The sequence below is a fragment of the Glossina fuscipes genome, unplaced genomic scaffold, assembly GCF_014805625.2.
Source record: "Glossina fuscipes isolate IAEA_lab_2018 unplaced genomic scaffold, Yale_Gfus_2 124437, whole genome shotgun sequence".
NCBI lineage: Eukaryota > Metazoa > Arthropoda > Insecta > Diptera > Glossinidae > Glossina > Glossina fuscipes.
Window position 1 is genome coordinate 10,995 of NW_024006399.1, and position 26,210 is coordinate 37,204.

Below are 26,210 nucleotides of genomic sequence, written 5' to 3' on the forward strand. Positions count from 1 at the left end.
GAGCCGATAGCCTGTGTTGCTAGGGCTCAATATCTCTTTTTTTAGTCTAAGAATTCAATTCATTAGTCTAAAATTAAAATAATAATAATAATAATAAAGATTTATTAAAGTAAGACGTTGTATGGGAAATGGTCGAAAAAGTAGTCCGAATCGCACAACATTCAACACCGTCGGTTCTTGAACCAAAACATCAGCCCGCGTATCAGCTTTCATCAAAATTAGCGACCTGTAGGTTGAAAACAAGAAAACAACCTGGAGGACAGACATACGGGGTCAGATCACTTTAGAATCACTTTCTATATAATCAAAGTTAGATCTATCTCAAGTGCTTCTGAATTTTGCATACATCCGCACAAGCTTAATATGCCCCAGTACCAAAAATGGAGAGTAGAGTATGCAGATTAATTAAAAAGAGAGGAGTATCCTTATGATTCTCCTAATTTCGGTCGTTCCACACTTTACGCAACATTTACGCAAATGGTTAGGTTAAATGGTTTAGGTTAAATCTGTCTATATAGAACGCTTTCCCAGAAAAGAGAAGCTTTGTTATTTAAGTGTCCGTGTTGTTCAATTGTTTTATATTATATAGGTTTAGAGTAAATTGTATTACAATAGACTGGAGAGAGTCTCAACGAAAATAAAGAAAATCAAAACATAATGTAATGATGAATATTCGATTTCTGCTGCTTGCGCTAAATGAAAATGTTTCATATTTTTAAATAAAACACAAAAGACTACTGGTATCTTACTTGGAAAGCTGAGTTATGTGTAGCAGACATCATGCCGTTAATAAGTTCATAGTCACAAGTGCTTTTTAGTTTCTTGCTGAGTGTGTGTGTCATTTTATACCTAAAAATACATCTGTACCCACCCTTGTAGGACGATCGTTTGTTCTTTTTTTCCAAGACATATTATAGCACCAAGAAGAAGTTTTCAGAAATCCTGTAAAGCGCTAGATTCCAAAATGGTCTAGATGTAAGTTACCCTCTCACCGTCAGCGAACGCATTTATGATAAACTCTTTCCCAGTTTGGTATTGAAAAGTGATCAACTGAGTCAAAGGACTCACCTACGGTATGCTTTTATTTTCAAAGATGAAAAAATTTACTTTTTCAGCACCATTCGTGAGTTTCCGCAAATGTTCTGCAGGTGGTCATACAGTACCTGTGCAAGAATAAGAAAAATCGACCCGTTCATCCAATATTTATTTTTCCAAATTTTTTCGATCAATAGATTGAAGAGGAAGTCTGGATAGGTGATGTGAAACTTACCGCTCTTGTCCGCCGTAACTTGCAACAATTTTAATCAAAAAAAGATGGCGAAACAATTCAAGATCCATTCTGCCATTGTAATATCAATTACCCGTCCTTTAGTATTCTTTACATTCTAATCCGCTTATAAGTCTCTCTTAAAGCTTTTAAGAATCATCGTTAGCTTAAGGTTAGTTTTCGCTTCGTCTTCGTAAGCCCTTTAAAAATCTCATTTCAATTTATTACTGATAAATAGATCTTATTATTGTAACGAGGCTGCCACTTGTCCATAAGATCACTTCTTCTAGTGTCGTTTGTTGCTTTACGCAGTTATTCAGAGAGAAGCCTATCCTCCTTTTTTTCCCATCTCCACGTTCCGATTGCATCGTAATACTTTACTTTGCATGACTCACCAGTTGATTACGTGCACAAATGGTTAATATCGGTAGTATATGTACGTACGTGCGTATGCGAAAGAACCAAAAGAATAATAAAAATGCCATAAAAAGCTCGCTTATCCAATCACAAAAAAAAATGTTTTCGAAACAAATCTTTGTTTGTTTCAAGGACTTGAGCAAAAACTGAAATAACCAATGATAAAATACAATGAATATTTTTCAAACAAATCAACGGCAACAAAAACCACCAACCAGACATAATCTCAGACGTTGAAAAATGCCATGATCTTAAAAAAGATACAAATAATAAAAAAAATAATTTAGCAAAAACAAAAAACACAAAAAGTGTAAAAAAAAAAATACGAAAAACTTTTAGTTAAACGCCAAAATTAAATTCCATAAGATCTGCAGTAAGCACAGAAAAAACGATTAAAAGAATTTCATATAAACATATGAATGTTTATAGGGCAACATAATGTTAAAGAATTTCTGCATTCTATATCCATCACATTGAAATGATAGTGCGTTGACTTTGTTGTTGCGTTTGAAACACTCAAAAATGCACTGCATATTTTACATATGTACCGTGTGCCCCTTGCGCGAACGCATATAACGCGGAGAAGGACTTGGCATAGACCCATCGTTCAGAGCTGCTTTGTGAATCAGTTCAAGCTTGTCTACCCGTCTCTTTACCTCGTTTCGACCTCTTTTGATAATTTTTGGTAAACTGGCTCGTTTTAGCCGGCAGATGAACCTTATTAGAAATGGTTCGGATCGACCACTTGCCATCTAAAGCTTTGTTTTCGAAAATTTGCTCCATGAGTAACTATACGGTACGGTAGATTACTTATTGGCAGACCTATCCAGCTATACTGCTTTTACCCTTTTCCAGATAATATATCATTGATTAGATTAGAATCACGCTCTGAGTCTATTCTTTCTGTGTTTGCCTCCACGGGTTCTTTGCTTCAATCCCAACATTTATTGTAAAGGTCCGGTTTCAAGCTGAATGTTATGCATTCGCAAGCATGCCCCTAATAATTACAAAATTGAAATCATTTCCAGAAATCGCAAAAATGACTAAATATTGGTTAATTAGAAATATGAAGTCCATCCTTAAGGTGAACATTAAATGCCAGAGTTAGGCGAACGTCAAAAATATATAAATTCTAATATCCTTCAAAGTCCATCTTTTTGAAAATTACTTTAGTTGCTCATAAACGGATCTGTCTACAGCAAGTACTTAAAATTTGGTCCACCTATTCACACACATGGCTTAAAAATCAAGTAGAACAGTTGTCACAAATTAAATTTTTTCTTCCTTTGTCGAGAGGGATTGTGGGTAGGGACAAAATGAAAGAAGGTTCATTCTCTTCAGGGCTAATACCGTCAGAATTATTTTTTTTTACTGTTCTAATAGAGCACTTTGAAAAAGACTACCGTAGGCCAAGGCGCGCCATCAAAAATATTCTACACCACCCTAGAGTCATTTGTCTAACAAGTTTTCTCAAATAAAGCGGTCTATTGGAAGTGGTCTCGATCCTAACCAGTTTCGCTTCGGTTTACCAAACTTCCGGGAAGTATGAGAAAACAAGAAGGACAGACGGACAGACAAGCATACATCGACGCAAAACATGACTCTGGCTCGATTAGTCTGTCTGGGTGGTGCATACATCCGCACAAGCTTAAACATCCTTGGATCGCGAATGGTGTAAAATAAAAAAACAAGCGTTAATAGTATCAAAACATCTTAAAACTTGCGAATGGTTGTTGAAACGCAAGAAAACAAGTCGGGCAGACGCCTGGGGAAGCTTCAACAAAGCACATGTTTATATAGCGTTGGTCTGCCACATAGCCGAGTAGAGAAGAGTCGCCGCCACGAAGGCGTTGTTCACGGATCCAAATATCCGAGTCGTTCTGTCGTGCCTGGTCGTAGCTAGAGTGAAGGCTTAGTTGGTATCATCATCAGGCATCATACTTACCGATTGGGCACACTCCCGCCAGGATGCGAGCCTAACCCTTTGCCCGCTTCTCTTCGACCATACCACTTTTACTGCCCAATTATAGCCTTTCCACCAGCGACACTGGTGACAGCGCCCTTGAAAAGCAAGATTTCCTGCGAGAGTGCATCTGATTTATTGAAATCAAATATCTTTTTCAATTCTCAAGTAGCATCCACACATTGTTTTACTTTTTCTGCCACCCGTTTTTAGGCTGCTAGGGTAACTTCTTTAAGGACTTTTGTGCAAACTTTGCTCTATTTACTCAGAAGGATGTACGCAGTTATAGCTGATCATATCGTAGGGTATTAAATGGTTAAGTATTAGTTGAAGTTCTCATTTGTTTTGTTTTGGTGCTTATAATTTTTTGCTTTGTTTATTTTTTTATATTTTTTTTGGCAATAACTTTACGATAAAGATCAATTTTGTCACTTTTAGTTGAAGGAGAAAAACGAAAATGTTGACAGTTGAACAACATGAAATTATGTTAAAGCAACAAAATCTTTAAAACATTTTTGAAAAGGTTTGTCAAAACATTACCCATGCACACACAATCGCATCGAATAAGAACATATGTAAGAATGTATGTTGTTTAATCAGCAAAAAGTCGCAAATAGCCAACCAGCCAGGAGTAGACACTAAATGAAAGAAATGTTGATGATCGATGATGAGTTAGTATGTATCTGCTTATGCGATGCAATGCGTATATTATATATATATATATATGTATGTGTATGTATTTAGGTAGATTTACGCTTACATAGATGTTTATATATGGGCAGCATTGACAAACACTGTGCGTTGTGACAAACAGTAGCCACGAGTTGTTAAGTGTCTAAGCATTCAACAGATACAACAAACTGGTATATATTGCAAATCCGAATGTGTAGATGAAAAAGTGAAAAAAGAGCCAGCAGTAAAAACAAAACAAAACGAAAAAAAAAAAACGCCCCTAAAAAAAAAGAGTAGCTTAACTTAGCTGGCTGTCTTCTCTGGAACGCCTCCAGTTATGGTTTAAAGTTGAAAATTTTAAATTCGTTTTCTTATTCTCTTCTCGAGCTGCACTTTTTTCCCCCTTTATTTTCGTGTGTGTTGTGTGTGTGTGTGTGTTTTTTTTTTGTTTTACTCAAGTGACTGCCGTGTTCTTGGCCTGTCTGCGATCATCACTTTCATGGCAGAGGAACTTCGTATCCAACTCGCCAAGACATACTATATTAAGTTTGTCATATAAAGTTTTTAGATTATTGAGGGAAAATATTTAAATTTTTTTTTCTTTTGATTTCATTTAAGATTATTTTAGTTTTTTTTTTTTTTGTTCATTTGATCCACTTTTTAATTTAGTTCAGTGAAATGTAACTTGAATTTGGAGCAAGAAGCTGTCGTTTTTTTTTTTGATTTTATAACTGACTCTTCAAAAGTTAGTTGTTCATGAATTTGTGCACTTTTTCTGATCTTTTAGAGAGTAAATGAGCGAATTACAATTCTTCGCATCATGTGTAATGGTATTTCAATAATTCACTTTTTATAGTCAGTGGAAAGTTAGAAAAGGCCAAGGTAAGCAAAGTGCAGAATGAAGAAAGGACTCATAGAGAGACTTATATACATAAACAAAAATTGGGCTTAAGTAACTATCGATAATAACGCAATTAACGAAAATAGAAGAGAATCAAAATAGGCTTGCGGATCTGAATCTTTTAATCCTTATCATATTAGCACACACCCACACACGCACACACCCACTTACACATTGTTCAGATATTTTTAACCCTTTCGCGATGTTTGGCGAATGTACACGAAAGTCACTTGTACGGTAATCATTTCTTGGCTTACGGCGGCTGGCCGGCAGCATATAGCTGTCACTTATTGCATTGCAGTGTAATGGCACTAAGCAAAGTTACATTGTTGTCGAAGACATTGCTCACGAAAGGCGGCAAAGTATGGTACTGATATGCCGCCACTAAAGGGTTAAATCATGCCGATGGTGACTTCGTTAAACGCGCGCCTTAACTCATGCTGCAAAAGTGTCACACTTGCAGTCAAAAAACTTTAACTTGTCTACGACTTTCAATAGAATCAAAAGTTTTTTTTTTTTTAACTATAGAACAAGTGATAAAAGTGCCAGCGCTTAGCAATGTTTCGTGATTGATTGGTGATTGTTTTTGTCGTTCAACCGGGATTACTTTTCTCGAAGGGGCCGTAAAATGATTACACTAAGTCTTTGATTTTGGCGGCTCAGTATTTACTACCAGTTCCGTTTTGAACTTTTAAATATGGTTGACTTTAAACTCACTTGTACTCATCACTGCTCGCTCCCATACACAAATTAATATGTGAGTTGCTTTCTACTTAGAGAATTGTTTAATTAGCGATATTATATTTGCATAAACTCTATTTAAGGGCTGCAGTTAACAATGTATGTATAAATAGGAAGGATTGTTACCCTTGAGTGAGTTTCTTTAGCCCTAGTTCTACGAAAAGGTAAAGCGAGAACTTGAACGCTGGAAAGACTTGAACTTATTATACCTATTATACTGATTAGCTCAAAATCACTTCCTGAATCGATTTTAGCCTGTCTATCCGTCTGTCCGTCTTGATTTGTTCAACCTACGTGCCATAGCTTTGAAGATATTTTGATGGAATTTGGTACACAATTACGCTTTGGCCCAAGGACGAATGTTATTGAGAATAGTTCGAAACGGGCCATTAATTCGACCACTTTCTATATAACGCCTTATTTCGAAAAGTCCCTATTTGAATGACTGCAGGATGATGAAGAGTATTTAGTATTAGAACGTCGCCAACGGTAGTGTCTTTACCTCTTATTAACCATCAATAATTTAATGACGTAGCTTTATTGGCGTTAATTTCTTAAGCTTCGCGAAGTCCATATTTCAATAATCATTAATCTGGTTTACTTAATACACTACTTAAAATTAGTCTAAGTCCGGTTAACATTATGGAGGACAGATTCCGAAATTTATTCCTATCTCTTAAGATAGTTTAGTATATTTCACATTTATCGACTTTGTGCATTGGCTTGCACGTGAACGAATTACCACGAATTATTTCTTTACTTTATCAGCAGCGGTTTCTTTTATTTTTTTTCAAGGCCAGCACGAGTTTTTAGTATAAATCCACCAAAGGAAGAAAGATAACGGTATTCAGACATCTCCTTTCTTCATCTCGATAGGACGGGGATTGCAAATCGCTAGCAATTGCATTCGAAGTCAACTATTCGGCCTTCGAAACAATATCATATTCCCTTCAATGCGAACACGCCATACCTAACTACAACATTACAATACTTAGATAGTAATTATGGGATCAAAACAAAGTAGCGGCTTTAGTTTCTATCACACACACACACCCCCACACACGCACACGTACACGCATAAATGTACATATTTATATATACATAAATTTGTTTGTGTTCATTTTATGTGACGATATGCCTATCCGTCTGTCCTTCATTTATTTAAACGCACTTTAAGCTTAGCGTATATAATACATTCAGTTAATGATCAAGTTCGAACATGGTGTAACAATGCCCTGTTTTGGCAAAAAACGTTAACCTAAAATGTAAATAAGGTCTCGTCCGGAGATTGGAACAAATAGTTAACAGAGTCGCTTGCAAGCACAGCGCATGATCCTTTAATTAATAGAATACTTAACAACTTCACTATACTTCCTACGGGTTTAGCCTATAAATACATACATACATATATACATACAATAATATTTTTTGTGTATACGTACACATACAAAAAATACATACAAGCATGTCCACACATACACTTTTGTGTGTTCAATCTAAAGGTCGTGATTTAGGTCGTGAGATATATTGCGTAAATTTGGTCCACGAAATTGTTTTCGCCCCAAATGCGAATCCTAGTGGCATTCATCTGGATTGGACCAACTTTGCGACTTTCTCGCTGAGGAGCAGTACTTCCATGTTCTATTCTGCAATTTGAAACCTCCTGCACATAACCTTCCTCTCTTCGCCAATGAAGCTCTATTTCTTAATATCACAGGGACAGATGGACGGACATCGATATAGTAACTAATAATAGAAGAAGAAAAATAAATATAAACGAAATAAAAATATAATATAATAGAAAATATAAAGCGATTTATTTTACAAATTCTTTACCATCGACAAGCAGTTAAGTATGACTCCGCCATAAATACGTTTTCATCACTGCCTTGTACGTCAAGCGATTCATTTCGTTTACTTTTATAACAAAATCATTTTTGATGAAATTATTTTTGTTTTTGTTGTAATTTGTGAAATGTGTGCGTTAAAAATGTGCTTGCCAGCGTTTGCCTGCGGGACATCAAGACAGATCTAATTATTTATGCGTTTAAATGAGATTTTTCAGTGGCTACTGTTATTTTGCTCAGCCTTACGATTCCTTCATTATGTATAAGTATACGATTATTTTGTTTCGTGTCTTTTGGCTGATCATCGTGATCATAAGTATAGTAGTATATGCTCATGATCTGTGGGTTAAAAAGAAAAAAAAAATTTTTTTTTTCTTTTTTTTTTTTTTTATAAATGCCTACATGCACACATATGTGAGTATGTCTGCACGTCGATAATTGTTGCTGTGCTCTTGTATATGTTATACATATAGATATATATATATATATATATATATATATAAATATATTAGGTCCACAAATAAATCCGCTAGCTTTTAGTATCTTGTTCCTTAAAGTCTATCTAATTGCATTCAATTCTGGGTATACGTAACCTGGAGATTGATGCTTGTACGGGCGCGTTCGGCATGCATTAAAATGTAAAGAGATGGATTTCAAGCTGGGAGTGAAAATGCAAAAGACTATGAAACAATTAAAAGTATTTTGGGAGATTTCGGGCAAAAGATGGTTGTCTTGGAAACGATCAAATTCGCATAAATCCGTTTGTTTTGAGGAAGAAAAACCCCAAGATATTATCTCCAACTTGGACTGGGAATTTCTTCAGCATGCGGATTATTCTCTACACCTGTCTAACTCGGACTATCACTTGTGCAGGTCGGTGCAACTCTATTTAGCAAAACAGCAACTCTGCAAAGATGAAGATATGCGAAAATTATCCATTGATTAGATCACCTCGGAACCGCAAAGTTTTCACTCGATAATGGACGTAAGTACTTTCGAGTGCTTAGCTTCCCAACAACTATGTGTTTCAATAAATTCGAATTCTATTAAAGAAAAAACGTCGAAGATTTGTTTATAGACCTAATATAATTTGTTGTTGTTTATTATTTAAAAAAATTTTTTTGTTGTTTTGAAGTTCAGGTTTTTGTGATCATACGCAAGTACGTATTATATAATGCACTTAATTTAAATTTTTCAAGTTTCACTAATAAATATTAACGGAATGAAAAAAGCTTTTTGTTATTAAATGGATTTATGATTAAAGTCCTTAAAAAAAAAATATAAAAAAAAAAATAATAATAGTAATCGCAGTATGTTCACTTTGACTTTTACTACAAATACAATTATATTGAACGCTTCAATCACCGCCAGTAGACGGTTTTGCGGAATTAATTAATTAAATAGGAATATTTAATACTAAATACTTAATATTTCGTGTATTGACTTTTAATAAAAATACTTTCAAAAAGTATTCTCTCATCTTTCTATACCCATCACCGTACGGGATGAGGAATATATTGTTTGCGTCGGAATGTTTGCCATAAGCGAAGAGAAACTTTAGAGACCATATAAATTATACATATACTATAATTAAGTATGGCCGTCTGTCCATCTGACTGTCCATCTATGCAATGTCTACGATAAATATTTTCCTGGTCGCACAGGGCGAACAATCGACTTCAAATAGGAATATACACACAATGAAACATTTGCATTCAAATGAAAAAAAAAATCGGTCATACCTCCTGCTCAATATTCTAGAATATTGAAATTTCATTCTTTTGTCAAAACGTTTGGAGCATTCAGAAAAGAACTTTGGAGAGCCTATAAAGTCTGCATACTATCAAGAATCAAATCTGAATGTTTCCAGACTCGCATTTCCGTCCGTGTGTCCATCTTTCTGTTGGATGCCATGGTCGCACAAATGCAGACATACGACATAAATTCCTAGTCTTAGTCTAAGATAATGAAAAGAAACCAGCCACGCCCACCCAATATTAAAAAATGAATGAAATTTCGATTTTTCCTTTTTCATAGTCACACTTAAGAAAAACGATGATCGGTATGGGGGATTGTTGATATTAAAAAAAAAAGAAAAAAAGATTGTTTTTCTTTACTTTAACGCGCTCCGATGGCTCTTCTTCACTCCTATTGCATTCTATTACTGTGTACATTAGAATAAGTTCAGCTATTGTTCTCTTTAGAAAATTTCCAAATATCTTACACAAAATCTATTAAATTTTCTATATATCGCATATATTTATTCTTGAGTGTAAGTTCGTTCCATTTATTGCATCCAGGCATTAACTAAAACAGAATAATTCGAAATCCAATAACACATACAAGCATTTATATGTATATAGATCTTCTCTTGTCAGTCATTGCATCGTTCACTTATTCGACTGGATTTTTTTTTTTTCGTTTCTCGATTGAAAGTAATCGTCACGTATTATCAAGAACATGCATTCCTGTCATGCTTCTTAAGTCGTTGGTTGGTTGTTTTCGAAAAAAAAAAACAAAAAAACAAAAAAAAACTTTTCTTTTTTTTTGTCGTTCATTTTCGTTGTACGTTTTTCGTCATTTTAATTTTGATTTTTTCTTTTGGTTAAAATCGAAATATTTTTCCCGTTTTAAACATTATTTAACACCAAAAACAGCATATAAATGCCTTCGATGTATGTGAGTTTCTTGTAAATTTATTGTTAATTATTTATGTATGAATTATTGGACAAAAAACAAAAAGCGAAGAAGAAGAAAAATATTCGATTTTTGCTTTGTAGAAAATCTCTTAAACAAAATTTTAATTGTATGTCTGTATTTTGTACAAATTGCTTTATTTTTACCCAAATTGCATAAAATAAATCATTTAATTAACAACAAAAAAATTAAATTTATTCACTTGAAATGTTAATAATGAAGAAAAAACCTTACCTTCTTGCCCAAAGAGTGACTAACATGCGCTAAAGGTGTAAAAAGGGATAAGCTTTATATGAGAGAAACCCTCTCCACTTAAATATCCTGATTGTGGGCAAATGAATATTATTCCCACAAAAAGCGTCTAGTCCAATATGGGATTTTTATTTTTTTTTTAATTCACCAAATATCTTTAATACCACGCTTGCATTGATAATTTTGTAGCTTCAGCTTGAAAAAACAAAAACCACGTGTTCATCGGGAAATCTGGCAAAGCTTCCATAAGGATTATTGAGAGAAGTAAGGAAAGCTGCATGTCGGAGTAGAGTTCCGCGACCTTTCAGCTTCAAAGTAGGGAATTTTTTCCCTCCCAACGAATTTCGTCTCTTTTCTTATCGAAAACATTCGCATTATTGACCGAACAACAAATCACGAAAACTGATTGCAAAAATCCCTATACTTTGCCCTTGTCACTTTTACATATGAGACATTATGCGCTATTGTGCGCTGACTTTTATTCTGCACATAAGCACATAAGCTTATCGCGACCGAAGGTGAATTGCAAACACTATTGAATTGGATCCGTTTTCCATGAATTTGTTATAATTTTTTACATAGTCAAACGTCAAAAGGAAGTCAAATGAGCAGCTTCGCCACATCAACCCTATGCCAATAGCTATAATTTTGATTCCCTGCTGGAAAGTTAATCCAATAGTTATTTTAAATAACCGGGAATCATAGAAATCATTTAGTTGCTAGTTTCGGAAGAAAAGGCACCCATGCGTGCTAGGAATGCACGATAAGAATCTATAAAATGAAATTTGGGAATTTAAGGAGTAAAACTAACTTAACGGGCAGACAACTCTAGGTCCTAGGTCGGCAAACTTTTTTCGGCCGCAGGTCACAATCAACGAATTGTGAGTATTAAAGAGACTGTTGGGTCACAGATGTTTTTGTATTAAAACAGTCACATAGTTAACACATAGTTAGGCGTTTTAAGACGAATACAAGCTTCGGAATTTTCGTTAGTTAACCTGTTCCCGTTCTTGCTTAATATAAATTTCATTTGTGAAGATACTTGCTTACATTTATGATGTCATAATTATCTTCTCTCCGCAACTACTTCAACTAATCCGGCCATAGCGTTAAACTCTTACGATCAATCATTTCTAAACGGATCAAGACATTTCCGTCTATGTCCTCAGATGTAAAAATTTCTCCATGCTTCTTGAAGCGTTGCTCCCGGTTCACTTTAAATGAGGGATAACCAACTTTCGAATGTATATAGATTGCTTTCATGTTCCCTTTTTTTTTTTTGAAATATATCACGTTTCGAATAAAATCAACTTTGAAGTAAAACTCTTCCAGTCCTCATAAATATTCAAAATTGTGCAGAGTCGTAGGTTGGAATCATTACAATCGTTCGTTATCTATGCTAAGGGAAAAGACCTTGAACACCATCATTCACCGATTTCATTGAAAAAAAATATTTGCTTTATCATCGAAATACTCTACAAATCTATCAGGAAGTTTGCGTCGACTTAACCATCTTAGTTTAGAATGTAACAAGAAATCTCAATTTGCTCCAAAAAAGCTTGAAAGCGCTTGTGTATTAATCCTGATCGCGCTGTCATCGTGTTTGTGACCTTAACAATCTTTTCCGTCACATCGTTAAGTGCAGGAGACGCATGGTAATCGGACTAAAATGTTGCACCTAGTATTTATTTTGTTTTTTTTTATTCTCAAAATCTTTGTTTCCTGCCTATGTTTTATAATTCATTTTTCTATGTAATACTTTAGACGCGGAACTCAAGTGGGTCACTTGAAATTATCAAAAGGGCAACGCGGTGACCCGAAGATAGGAAGTTGCCGATCCATGCTCTAAGTCATAATCCCAAGTTCATTTAAGAATAAACCCACGATCATTGTACACACGTTCTCTAAGCTTCTCTTGTTAAAAAAATTATTCTATGGCCAAATAAGCTTTGGCAGTCTAGAAGACTTCTACTTAACCCGTGCTAAATTTAACCAATAACCTAAGTAGAAATGAGAACACGTAATACGACAAAAATTAACTGAAACACATTTATATTTTTGCGGATATTGACTACACAGGGGGAACTAACTCTTCTACATATGGAAATATTTCGCCAGTATTAGTGCACAGATTAGGGTACTTCTTACTCCTCGTTGCTCCCCAATAGTCGCATTCGGACGCCGAATCAGTCGGATGTACTTTGTAAATGACTTGACTACCTTTATTTTCAAAATCCAGAGCGCAAGCTACAAAGTATACATAAGGAATAATTGGACCTGTGGGGCTATGTAAAGATAGAAAGAAAAGACATTTTCAAAACTACTCTACTACTGTATTCTCTTACCGTTCAGTTCCGTTTAAGCCCACGGCTGCCGAGCAGCCTATGCGAGACATTCGTTCTTGTATCGTAGTTATAAACGCGTCAGCTTTCGAATTCCTCATGCTACTCATATCTCATTGTTAGTACTTTTCATATTGAAATGTGTTGAAATCTAAACTTACGCAGTTCCGTAACTTTGCACTTCTTTTGTATTGGATATGCCATCCATGTTTTTGGTATATGCCAATAAGGTCAAATCTACTATTTTGAAAAAGGGTAGCTTGTATTTTTGAGGGGACGTGAACTAACAATGCGAAAGGCAGGAAAATGAGATTTTTTCAAGAATTCAAGAATGTCTCTTACCAGTTTTGTGTAAACAAAATTTAAACGTTGCGATCCAATGCAATCCAATTTTGATTCTTTTCCCGCCCTTACCCACGTTTGCATCATAAACTCGAGTTCATTATCCCATATTACTTCGCGCATACGTGCCGCAATGGGAAACGTTTGACCGTTACTAAGAGTATATGTTCCGCTGGATATGTTATTGCGAAGACTATTAAAAAATTCCAGGAAATATCTCTTAATTTTTCTAGTCATTGGCGGAGCTTTTACTTCGACCGTTACCCATCTGCCCTATTTTTACATATTATGTATAGGTTCCATGGACAAATTCATTATTTAAAAAAATACTCACAGCTTGTGCTTGGATCTCTCCGCACATGAAATGTGATTTACCCGCTCTGCAAACTTTCTCTCCGATCTCCGGCTTATTACAAAATTCCCAAGCTTCGAGCATCAAAATTGTGCTGACACCGAAAAAAATAAGAATTCTTTCCATAAGTTTCGACATTGTCACGATAACGATGAGGCTCAGAATGAAATTGAAATGAAAAATGAGTCGTCAATGTCAATGTCAACAGCACTGAAAGGTACGCAATGCCAAATACGTTATGTGTAATAAAAATTTTTATTAGCGCAAGTACTTTTTGCAAATTTGACATTTTTTATCATTGCCTTCTCTGATTTTACATATTCAACTATTTTCACGATTGTTGCTAGAGTGCTTTGATCACGAATATAATCGTAATATATATTGAGTAAAATGCTTAAAGCTATGTGAGTAGGAATTACTTCCTTTTTTTTTTTTTTGTTGCTACATTTCTTTTTATGCTCGATAACACTAGAGTTACAAGGTGTTTTAAGTAAGCGCGGATGTATGTAACACTCAGAAGGGCTTAAGATCAATTCGCGTTTTTTATTATATCATCATTATCTGAGCTGACTTGATTTAAGCATGTCTGTCTGTCTATCTTTCTGTCCCTATGATTTCGAATGAAAGGAGCTTCAACACGCAAGAAAATTATATTCGGACGTATCCTAAAATAAGACAAAAAAAAAAGGAAAAATACCGAATTTTCATACTCTATAACTTTGGCTGGGCGCGTCTCTTTTCATAATAAAAGTGGACATTTATATGATGTATGTATGATGTGTGTGCTGTGAACTTAATAATTCGTTTAAGCTATCATTCTTATAATTTGCTACCTATGCGGTAAGTGAATGAAAATATTTAAGTATGTATTCGATCAAGTTATGAATATATTTACATATCCATAACCGGTGACTGTGTGTCTTCATTATAAGTATATAAAATCGAAAATAATGGACAACGTATTAGAATAAATTATATAATTTTTAAAAATGAGCAGTTGTGTGTTGACTGACCTTAGAATGTTACGAGGTATTGATTTTGTTCATTCGAATTGTTTTCCATAGAAGGCTGATCCCCGTATTGTTGTGTACAGTAGCTTCGACGAGTTAGCGATCGTTGACATTAAAGATAGACGGACACAATCGTTTACACAACACGACACTATCTAGATTGAGATCATACGGCAACATATAATCAAAAAAAAAAAAATGAAATTTACTGTGAAACATGTCTGTACACAATTCCATCTTCTCATCATCGTCATCGTTCTCGTCATCGTCATCATCATCGTCATCTGCTGATCTCTTGGCTTTCTATAGTTGAAGTGAATAAAAAATCATTTACGCTTTAATCAATTGTTTTTCAAGCAATTTACGTCTTTCTTGTTCTTGTTCTTGTTATTGTTGTTGTTATTATTATTTTTCGATATTATATTAAGGATATATTTAAGAAGTGTGCATATATACATATATATATATGTATACCTACATGCCTTTGTATACACGCATATATATTTATATATATATATATATATATATATATGTATGTATGTATAGTTATGTGGTTGTTTTAGCCAAACTTATTTTGGGTAGATATTACTGAAGTACACTTATTTATGTTGCCTTAAGCATAAAAATTTATACGCATACACTTTCATTATGAATTTCATTTTCAGTTTTGCTAGCGAAAGACGCGCACATGTCAAAAAATTTTTAAGAAAATTCGATCATCGAAAAATTTTAATTGATCGCCCTGCAGTTATGCTGAAATTGATCTTTAGCATTGTGAGTAAAATCCTTGCCTTATGCTGTCTTCCTACTTGCTTACATGTAACATTGTTGTTGGTGGGCATGTTGTTCTGATGATGCATATGCCTGCTTGTGCATATTGATGCTTGCACTGTGTCCGTTTCATTGGTAGCACAAGTGAGTGATTGTGATTATGATAATAAGTGCTGCTACTGTGTATATTTAGATGTTTTTCTTTTCTTTTTTTTTTCTTTACCGAAACTGTCCCTTCTCTTCTTTATATATAAATATATATATATAGCAGTAAGGATAGGTATGCGTTTAAACATTGATTAGCAGTCATTGTTATGCATCACATCATGCCCGTCTTTATTATTAGTATTTCGTCTCTTTTTTTTTTTTCTCTTGCTTGCTTACTACATAGTCTGGATCAATAATTTTTGTGATGCCAAAAGACTGAAGGAAAAAGAAAAGCAAAAACATTTTGGCGCTTATGTCCCACCGGAAATTTCAAGTCTCCTCAGCTAAGCTTTAAGGCTTCGGCTTTTTCTTCCACTTCTTTTTCGTTTCTTGTCTTTTAAAGATAATTATTGCCATCATATTTTTGTACGCTTGCGTGGTAATGGCATTTTCAGCCACAAAACATTACACTCTCGTTTATATGTATGGATGTGTGTGTGTGGGTAGGTACGTTTTAAAATGCATAAAACCCAGAAAAAATTTTTTAATCCTCATTAGTTTTAAAAACACGTTCTGTAGCCCTTTTTTGAAACAAGCATGTATACGCGTATGTGTGCTCATACATATGTACATATGATTGCTAGCTAAGCGAGTTAAACATAGGGGTTTCTTTTATATTATTTTATTTTGTTGTTATTGTTGTTGCTGTTGTTGTTGTTGTTTTCTTGCAATTTTGCTTGAATCCCTAACATATTACTTTAGGATCTCAAAATTTGTCAAATATAAGTTTGAATCAATCATGGCTCCTCTTCTTCTTCTTCTTCTTACACTCACTCCTCGTCTTAGTCTTCTTAACCATTGCCAACGTGATACAAAATACTTACGTACGAAAAGAAAACATTCTTTTAACAATCTTGAAGAATTTATGTATCACAAGTTTGGTAGCACAACTTGTTGCTGATGTTTCTGCGCATACGTATATGATGCATACAAGCACATGCACATGTCCAGCCTAATAATTCATTGGCAAATAAATACTCATTTACAGTTGCAAATATAGTTTGTTTTCAGTTCAGTTTCATTATCTTTTCTTTTATTTTTATTCATCAACAAAAACTTGTCATTATTTCTTGCTGTTATTGTTGTTGTTACTTTTCTGTTGTATAGATATCCGTAATTTTTATTTTTTTTTTTTTTGCTTTTTCTTTTTTCATTGGAATGTTTTTAAGCTTTGCTGCTTCTGTTCACCAAAAAAAAAAAAAAAACAAAAAAAAAAGTTGACATTTGCCTGTCTCATCATAACACAAACTCAACAGGTAGTCCTCAGTCTTCAAAAATCTCTGCAGTAAAAGATGTACACTTATTGTTGTTCTTGTTGTTGCCTTAGTCTCCAGTGATTTAAAAGTTTCGTTAATGTACGTGTTTTTATTTGACTTTCACAGATTTTGGTCGTTGGTTCATTTTTTTGTTTTTTTTTTGCGTTTTTTTTTTTTTTTTTTTATTTTGTTTTTCCATTGCCAAGTTCACAAAGGATGATGTATATGATGACGGTTTACAGAAAATGAAGAAATACTTGTACCAACTGGCTCTACTTGGAAGGAAACTATTTAATCCATCAATACCATTTACGGATCTTTTGAAATTTGGAATTTCAAGTTTACCTTTAGATATTCTAAGATCCCACCTTAAAACTTTGAAGCATGAATCTACGGTGAATGAATGTGATGGTAAACAATTGCTGCCTTTTTGATATTTAGTTTCACAAGATGCAAAACTAGACTGCGAATTGAAATAAATAAATTAAATTTGAGTTTTTTTGCTGTTGTGAATTTAAATATGACTGTGTCCGAAGGCACAGAATCTCAACGCACTCAAGTGCGGTAGAGTTTCTAACAAAACTACTAAAGACTTAGATGCTGACATTCTAAGACTTTACTCTTCGAACTTGTTACACTAACTAAATTAATAATAATGTTATCCGTTCCTTAGCTGCCCATTGCCTCGTCTTAAATCCAATTTTAATATGCTTGTAAATTCCACACCCCTCCCGCCCCTTTGCATCCATTTGGTTTTTCTTCTCCTTTTATTACTACCTTTGTAACCGTAGAGAGCAGTAGGCTGATGTTGAAAGCCGCACGATATGCAATTATCCCGCAGAAGAGAGATTATAACTTAAGTATGTGTGTAAATTGACTGAAGGGCTAATGATGCACTGCTGCCTTACTCTATAGTGTTCCTAGTAAGTTGATTCTGTTTTGATTCTTCAATCAGCGAGGTAGGGGTACATGATGTTGATCTTGGAAACTGTAATCGCGCTTCTAAAAGGTTAGACGATTGCGATCGAATGCCTTTGTAAAGGTAGACGATTTAAATTTTAGAGAGTGGAGAAAATAGAATTTTAGAAAAACATGACATCTCTTAATATGAAATTGAAAGAAAGCGTGCAAGCCACATGAAAATACATTAAACACTATATAACTTATACAACGGACAGTGCGGTAGTTAACATGCGACTTGACAAACGAACGCGGAATAGCGTATTTAACTCCAAGAGGTAAATACAGCATAGTGTACCAGAAATTTTTGCAGATTTATATTGTCCATCCGGAGGCCAAAGTTGAATTTGCGATTAAAGATTCGCCTCAAGGCATTGCATTGGGTCCACAAGATCAATGGAATACCTATTCCATAATTCAAATTGATAGAACCGGCTCGGGGAGAGTTGAAAACTAAGGCCTTGGCCTTACTTGTATTAATGAACAGCTTGCTTATTTAACGTCCAAGAGTTGATACTTGCTAAAGCTTCGTTAATCCAAGTTTCGAATATATGCAGTTAGTAGTGGGTATCTTTTAATAGGCAAATAACGCAAATAAAATCCCCTGTAGACAGAGAATTTACGTATTTACCAGCGCTTTGCGTACGGGTTTGATATATTGGATTAGTGAGTTTGATTGTTTCGAAGCAACGTAATTCTATTCAACCCATGGTAGGATCTGAAAAATAGGTCTAAGGTGCTGCAATTCTCATTAACCGTTACACATAAGAGACGAAATGGATTATACAGAAAATAACTAGTAAGAGTCTCAAAGGAACGTGCTGCTTGAGAACTCTAGGCCGGATGTTAAAAGAGGTGAGATAAAGCTCGGGTGGAAATAGCGCTCTTCGTACTCAACCACACTTCTTGTCCGACAAAGTATTTCAGCCACCATGACATTAAGCGAAGTACAAGATACATTAGTCATGAACTAAAGAATATCTTGGACCATAGAGAGTATACATTGTGTTTATCTAGCAGTTTTTGAAAACTTATCTGCGATCTCTTTTTCTGTTTTTGTTAAGCATACAAAGTATGCTGGCAAGCAAGGAACTCTTAAGAAATATATTACAAGTATGAGGATAATGAATGAGAGCATAGTTCTGCTATATAATCGGTTTGGCGTCAGTAAAGAAATCCTTTCGTGTGTAGTTATAGCGATCAATAGAGCTCTTGAGTATTCATCGAAGCCTATTACAAGAAAAATTTCTTGCTTTCAACACCAACTTTTTGACACAATTCCTTCGATCAATGGTACATCAGGCCGAGCATTAGAGTAAAGTCTCTTATCTGCAAGGCAAGCAGAATATAAATGCTTGCGATGAGATTCACCTTATTTTCTAATATCAAAACTTACGGTTTGAGAAGAAAGCATCTTCGCTACCGCTTTTAAGCGAATAGAAAATCTTTCCGTTTAGTCGTAAATAAAAGCCTTTGCATACCTGATGGCAAATCATTAATAGAAGTGGTCAATTACAAAACAATTTCTTTAAAACGTATTGAATATGTATTTCGAACGACTTGGATCTCAGCGAATCTTTCAAGAATCGCTCTTTTTCGTATCAATAGCTATGTTTTCGCACAAAGAGTCCTAAACGATTTTAGTTTTGACAAATATTTTATAAAATTCTTTGCAAGTGCACAGCTTGCTTAGAGATTGTAGGCTACTAGGTTCGTCTGGAATTCCTGCTAATAAGACCATCGAAGTGAAGGAGGTTGAATTAAAATTCTCTCAATTATATGAACGAATCCCTGATCAGTCCTTTTGTATTACAGAATCTCTTTTTGAATTGTTTGCTTAATTCGCAAAGTGAGCTGCTTCTCCAAAAATCTCTCTTATCCGTGTAGTTTGTAGTTCACTTCACTATTCACAAGTTCATTTTGAATGCTGCTGATAAAAAGCCTCTTGTCTCTAATGAGGTCAATCATCAAGAAACAAAGATTTGTGATTGCTTTCGCTTCATGTAACATTACTTGCAAAGTTTGTCGTCTGTCTGCAGACGTATTTCACTTATTTCGTGCCTTGCACTCCCTTCGGTTATTTGATTTCACAAATTATGCCTGCTTTGACGATTTTTTGACAATTGAGGATCAAAAATGAGAAATCTTTAAATATTTTGTGTATTAGCAGGTACCCATTACGTTCATTGATACACTTCCAATTAACGAACAACCACGATTATATTATATTATACATATGCATATATATATATATATATATACGAAACTGGTCATAAGATAGGCATACTTACTTCACAATAGCCAATTTTGTAGCACATAACAAGAAGGGAGAAAATGCTAATGAAAATAAAAATGTTATGTTTTTTTTGTTCTGTTGCAGAGTCAAGCCTTAGCACTGACACGTGTTGCCAATGCAGCTGCCGCTGCAGCCGCCAATGCTGCAAATACCAAAACTCCGACGGATAATCTGCACTCAGAGGTTGTAGTGAAGAAGGAACATTCGCCCTCACCATCGCATTCGCGACACACGCCTATCAATAATGCTGTACCATCGACATCATTGGCCAGTAATACCACACACGTACCAAATGACGGTTCGCCGCCCACTCCTGTACAACAGCATCGAAGAAATTCATTACAAGGTGTGCAGGATAAGTTAGCGCAATTACATCAATTGCAGCAGCAGCAGCAGCAGCAACAGCAGCAGCAACAACAACAGCAGCAGCAACAGCAGCAGCAACAACAAAACAGTAACAACGAAGAGCAACGTAGTCCACGTTATGCATCCGGTGGTCTTTCTACACACACGACGACGCCATCACCGCATGCGAGTGAGGTGGCGAGTACAACAACGACCACAGCCACATCTAGTCAGCATAGCACTACACCAAAACTTTCCGATCGTGATGATCGTTCCGATCATACACCTCGAATATCCATCGGTAGTATAACATGTTTGCCGCCATCAGCTTTGAATGCCGTCGCAGCCGCAGCTGCGGCCACATCTGGCCATCAAACACAAAGTTCCTCAGCAGCCGCCACGCTATCCACAAATCCACATAACGAAAAGCTATTAAGCTCGCCAGCATCAGCAGCTGCAGCCGCGGCTGCTGCCGCAGCAGCTATGGAAAATCGTCGCGATTTTGATGTTTCTAAAGTCAATTGTAAGTACATTTGTTTTCGTTATTAAAGCGCATGAAATTATCCCTTAAACATGTATCTCATGCCGACGAAGCAATCGATTCGTTTTTCGCACAAAAGAATAAAATCCGTTTCCTTTCGTTTGCTGGCGTACCAAATAAGGGTTAAATCAATTTTAATCTCCCAACTTGAAAACAACTCATTGCTCTTATACGTGTAAATACAAAAGCGAACTTACCTTCCTTGCTAGCAATTAATCCATTGGTCCTTTCAATAACTGTTGGCATACGAATTGAAAGAGAAGCTTAAAGTATTAAGAGGATTAATTTTCTATAGTAATATGAAAATATGCATAGAAACGCAATCATTATAATCAACGGAGTAGACAGACAAACTGATAATTTGTGGAATTTTAAAACTATTTTATATACGAAAGATTATATCAAGTAAATAACGTTATTTTACGTTGGATTACATTTTAAATGTGGCAGATCAAGTTTTTCCCAATTTCCCCGAAGCATTGCAGTACATTGAAAAAAAAAAAAGAGATTAAAAATCATCAATTTAAAAGCTCACTTAGCATAGTGCGTCATCAATATTGTAAACGTTCCAAAAAAAAAAAAAAAAAATTATTATATGAAACAAGAGCACACTGTAGCATATGCCCGCTAAATATGTGAAAATTCATTTATGCACTTCAGTCACTTCAGTCTTTTTATGAGAGCTTGGGTTTTCTCAATGCTCGAAAGTATGAATATTTTGGCTACAGGAACGAAGGCTTCTAACAGGATCTCGCAATCCTCCGTTTAAATGGAGCGATCAGTTTAAGTGCTAAATACCTCGTAGCAGCTTGACATAAAGCCAGATTGAAGTAATAAATTTCTGTACTAATTTCTCATGATCTTCGTTTCTGGATTATCACGGTGTTGCAGAGCCTAATTTCTCTAGCGATTACCCCCCTTAATCCGATGATCTGAATGTTTTTGTTAAACTTTTCGTAGCACTGCATAGCGGCAGCAAAGGCCTACAACTTTCGCTTGGGGTTCATTTTTAGGGAAAAAGAGCTTTCAGCTAAATACGCCCAGTTTGCACAGCAGTTTTAGATATTTATGCTGCCGCATAGCCGGCAAAATAGGAGTTGTGACTACCAAATCAGTGTTCAATCTCCGTGGCGTTTGACTTGGCCGTAGCTGTAACTAGGGCTCAGTCGGTCAAGGAATAACACTTTACCGATTCGATACTCTGTTGCGGCTACTACCTATCACTTTCTTCCTCTTCATTTCTTTCTAATCGTCATCGTTTTTTATCAATAAGAAACATTCGCTGTTATAATAACCAAAAACTACTCAACGAATATTCGCTCACTATAACTAAGGCGAAGTAGGCTCTACTAGTGTGAGATTTGAATCTGCCAACTCTGGATTGGCGGTTGCTTTTATAAACTTGTGCAGTTTTCACCAGTGCAGTGCGTTACTTAAAAAGCTATTCCCAGCAATTATATACCATAGCTCATGACTTATGTAATAAGAACTGTGAGAAGTGTGAGCGAATTTTTCAAAGCGACATTAGAGAGTGGATTGAGTAAGGTTTTTTTGAATTAAAGAAGATACCCTCAAACAGATTAAACCTATTCATCTAGGATGTGGTTTTTCAGGTAGACAATAAAAACCTCTTTAGGATTATCATCATTCGTCAGCCAAACTTGGCATTAAATTACATTTTGCTAGAGTGCTTGCCTTTTTTATAAACTTGATTTAGAAGAAATGATTTCTATCAGTATCGATGTGTTTGTTGTTGTATGGCAATAGTAGAGATGCTTGTCTTTTGCACTTAATTTTTCCATCACTGGGGACAACTACTAACAACATCTAACAAAATTAAGCCGATTGCTAAACTTTTATATGCGAAAAGGGTGGAATTTTCGGCGTAATGACGCTCAGCAGGACGGAAAAGCAATGTGCTATCTTTTCCTCTCATTCCATCAGATGCACGTTCTATTGATTAACACCTGATTTATTATCTGGCTGAACAGTGCTTTCATGCTTATAATGATTTTTAGAAAAGAGATATTCGGGTGGAAAAACTTCAAATGTTGTCCTTTAGACAACGAATTTATATACTGAAATAGCGCTTAGCTAACGATGGATAATTCTATGAATAAAACATATTTCCTTAGTTAACATCAAATTTTTGTTTCCGTAAAAAGTTGGCCACAACTTGTTTGCACTTCTAATAAAATCGTTTATTATAAAAATGCAAGTAAATATTTTTCATATTAAAGCAAGTGAAAACATGAAGAATGGCCGATGATCTGTGCCTTTACCTACCCTACAGCACTGCGTTTATTACAACTTTTTATATAACAACCTTCCGAAGTAAGGCTTTATCGCGGAAATGGTTCCGATCTAAATCATCTTCCATAGCTTGCGTTCGCCGGACTATCAAATTTGGTGAAAACATCGTAACCATTGCGACTTTCAAGGCGGGTGGATGGACAGACAAGCCTAGATCCGTTCAGAAAGTGATTTCGAATCCTTAGTAAAACGTGGCTCTATCTCAATTTCTTCTCCGTACAAGTTTAATATGCGCTTGTAGCATAAATGATGTAAGCTATGAAAAGCTTAAAAATTTTTCGAACAGAGTTAATCTGTTCATATATCATGCGATTGTTTTATGAACCATGACCTAGGTAAGCGACGTTGTTCGTGCAGTCTGTGTGCATGTGAGCACATTTTTGGAAATGGAAATGTCACATACTCTGAAGATTGCTACAAATTAATGTAATTCCGAAAGAAATGTGAAAATTATCCGCACATAATTTTTATGTGAAACTTGGCCGTCGAATTGTGTTCGCTGCAATATTTATCAAAAAATTCATCCATAATCAATCAAATTTCTGGGCTAAGCGTACAAAACACGCATTAACTAACTGTAAAAGAGACGAATAGTCGTAGAGTGTAATTTAGTAGGTAAATGTACTTCGCGGCGCACACATGTACACCTTTAACTTTTCAGAAAATTTTTCTACATTTATACACACATATCATATGTATGAATGTGTGCGCACAGATTTACACCAAATTTTAAGTCATACTCTGAGAAACATATATATAACGATAATATAGTGGGCGAGTGACAGAGAGAGAGAGAGAGAGAGAGGAGCAGCGAGAGGAAGAGGTTATGCCAACACAAGCTTGCACACGCAGAAGCATTGAATATATTGACATTTGAAAATACGCGATACGCACATGTTTTCAATCAATATAGTAAACACACTTGCACATCATATGCATTAGCATTAGAATGGTGAAATGAATGGTACTGAGGGTGTAATTGCAGTGTGCGATGCAGAGCAGAAGTGTAACAAAAATTTTCAAAGCAACAGGAAACTAAAATACGTATAATAAGCAAAAGGGATTTAAAACGACAAAAATCCTCTTGGCACACAAATAAATGTGTGAGTATGTAAATATTCATGTGTTTGTATTGGAGAATGAGTTTAGAAGGAACACATACAAGAGGACAGATTTTATAACAATGTATATATATAACCTCTATGTATATATATATGTATATATATGTATATATATGTATATATATATGTATATACGTATGTATATATGTATGTGTTATATATGGCGAAAATTTATCTATGCAATGATACAAATTTTAAAGGATTCGCACATTTGTTACTCATACACACGTAAGTGCACAAACTAATAGATAAACAAACACGCACATATATATTTATATGCATGTATGTATGTATATATTTATAGATGTATGTCTGTATATATGTATATGCATAACACAGAGCATATGTTAGAGATTGTGTCAGAAACAAGTGCATGTACGTTAGTAAACATAGAAAATCCTTAATCCATGCTCGAACCTGTACTTGTACTTAGACGTACCACCGACACATAGTCAAACAGCTGCTTTTCACTAGTAAATGTATATTGTTCAATACAAGTCATATATATCCACATTGAATATATATATGTTTTAGAGATCGTATGTCTGTGCAGTTATTTGATAGTAAACTAAAATAAGTTTTGTGCAAAGCTTCAATTTACCAAAGAAAACAAGTCTCAAATGCACCTGAAAAGATTCAATGACACACACACACACACACACACGCACAGAACAAAACATATGAAAATCGTTTAGAATGCTCATATAAATGTGTTTATAGTGTGCATAAAGACATAGGCATGCAATCGCACATAAGTCCATCCATACTTGTGCGTTAGTATTAGCACAATTTTGTTGCAGGTGAATATGCATTCGAATGAATAACGTATCTATCTCTTTACTTTCCTCTACTTTCCCAATAGGGTGTTGTGCGTATTATAAACGGATTAAAATTTCTAATACTATTGGAGTTATTTGTATCAAAACAAAAACTAACTTTCTTCTGTTATCCTTTCGCCTTCTCCCCTCTCTCTCTCTCTCTCTCTCCCTTTCTTTCTCACTCATTCAATGTCTGCCTTTATCAAGGCATTCCACATAATAATATTCTATCACCTAAAATAACATAGATTTTTGAATGTATGTAAATAAGTAAGTGTTTAGAAAATGCAACAAATTTTGTTTAGAATTTAGCACAAGCCCAGCCTAATTCCCTTATTCATCTTTAGCAATGCATCGCAGCAGCAGCATTAGTACAGTGCAAAACGATACATAACCTATACGTAAAGCCTATATGATGAAATTTCCCATATACTTAGGTATTTAAATTTCCAAAAATTTCCCAAATATTGCATAATACACAGATTTATCTTATGGCATTTTCTTGTAAATAAAGTCAAAGAAAGAGAAGTGTGGAGACGCGCAGGAAAAGTTCGAGTCAGAGTTTCATTTTAATTGTAAATATGTCTTCCTGAAGGATCAGCTGCAAGCACATGTGCCTCACTACTAAAACTCTACTCTATTCGAGAAAAGAACACTTTACAGCTAACTTTCACAAACGATTACATATCAAAATTTCTCCTAGTTATGCATACATAGACGAAAGCCTGAGTTAAACACACATACACTTGCTTCAGCCGTGCCTCTTGCATTTTACATAT

At 35.0% G+C, this 26,210-nt stretch overlaps 2 protein-coding genes across 2 annotated transcripts; one reads left to right on the forward strand and one right to left on the reverse strand.

The window, feature by feature from the left end:
* Positions 1–13,256: 13,256 nt before the first annotated feature.
* On the reverse strand, positions 13,257–13,931 carry LOC119644536. Its single transcript, XM_038044098.1, has 3 exons — positions 13,776–13,931; positions 13,442–13,714; positions 13,257–13,382 (listed from the first exon to the last, which is right to left on the reverse strand). Exons 1-3 carry the CDS (start codon positions 13,929–13,931, stop codon positions 13,257–13,259), a joined length of 555 nt encoding a protein of 184 aa, XP_037900026.1.
* Positions 13,932–17,557: 3,626 nt separating this feature from the next.
* Positions 17,558–23,763, forward strand: LOC119644537 (transcription factor btd-like). Its single transcript, XM_038044099.1, has 2 exons — positions 17,558–17,596; positions 20,378–23,763. Exons 1-2 carry the CDS (start codon positions 17,558–17,560, stop codon positions 21,185–21,187), a joined length of 849 nt encoding a protein of 282 aa, XP_037900027.1. The 3' UTR covers positions 21,188–23,763.
* Positions 23,764–26,210: the final 2,447 nt, after the last annotated feature.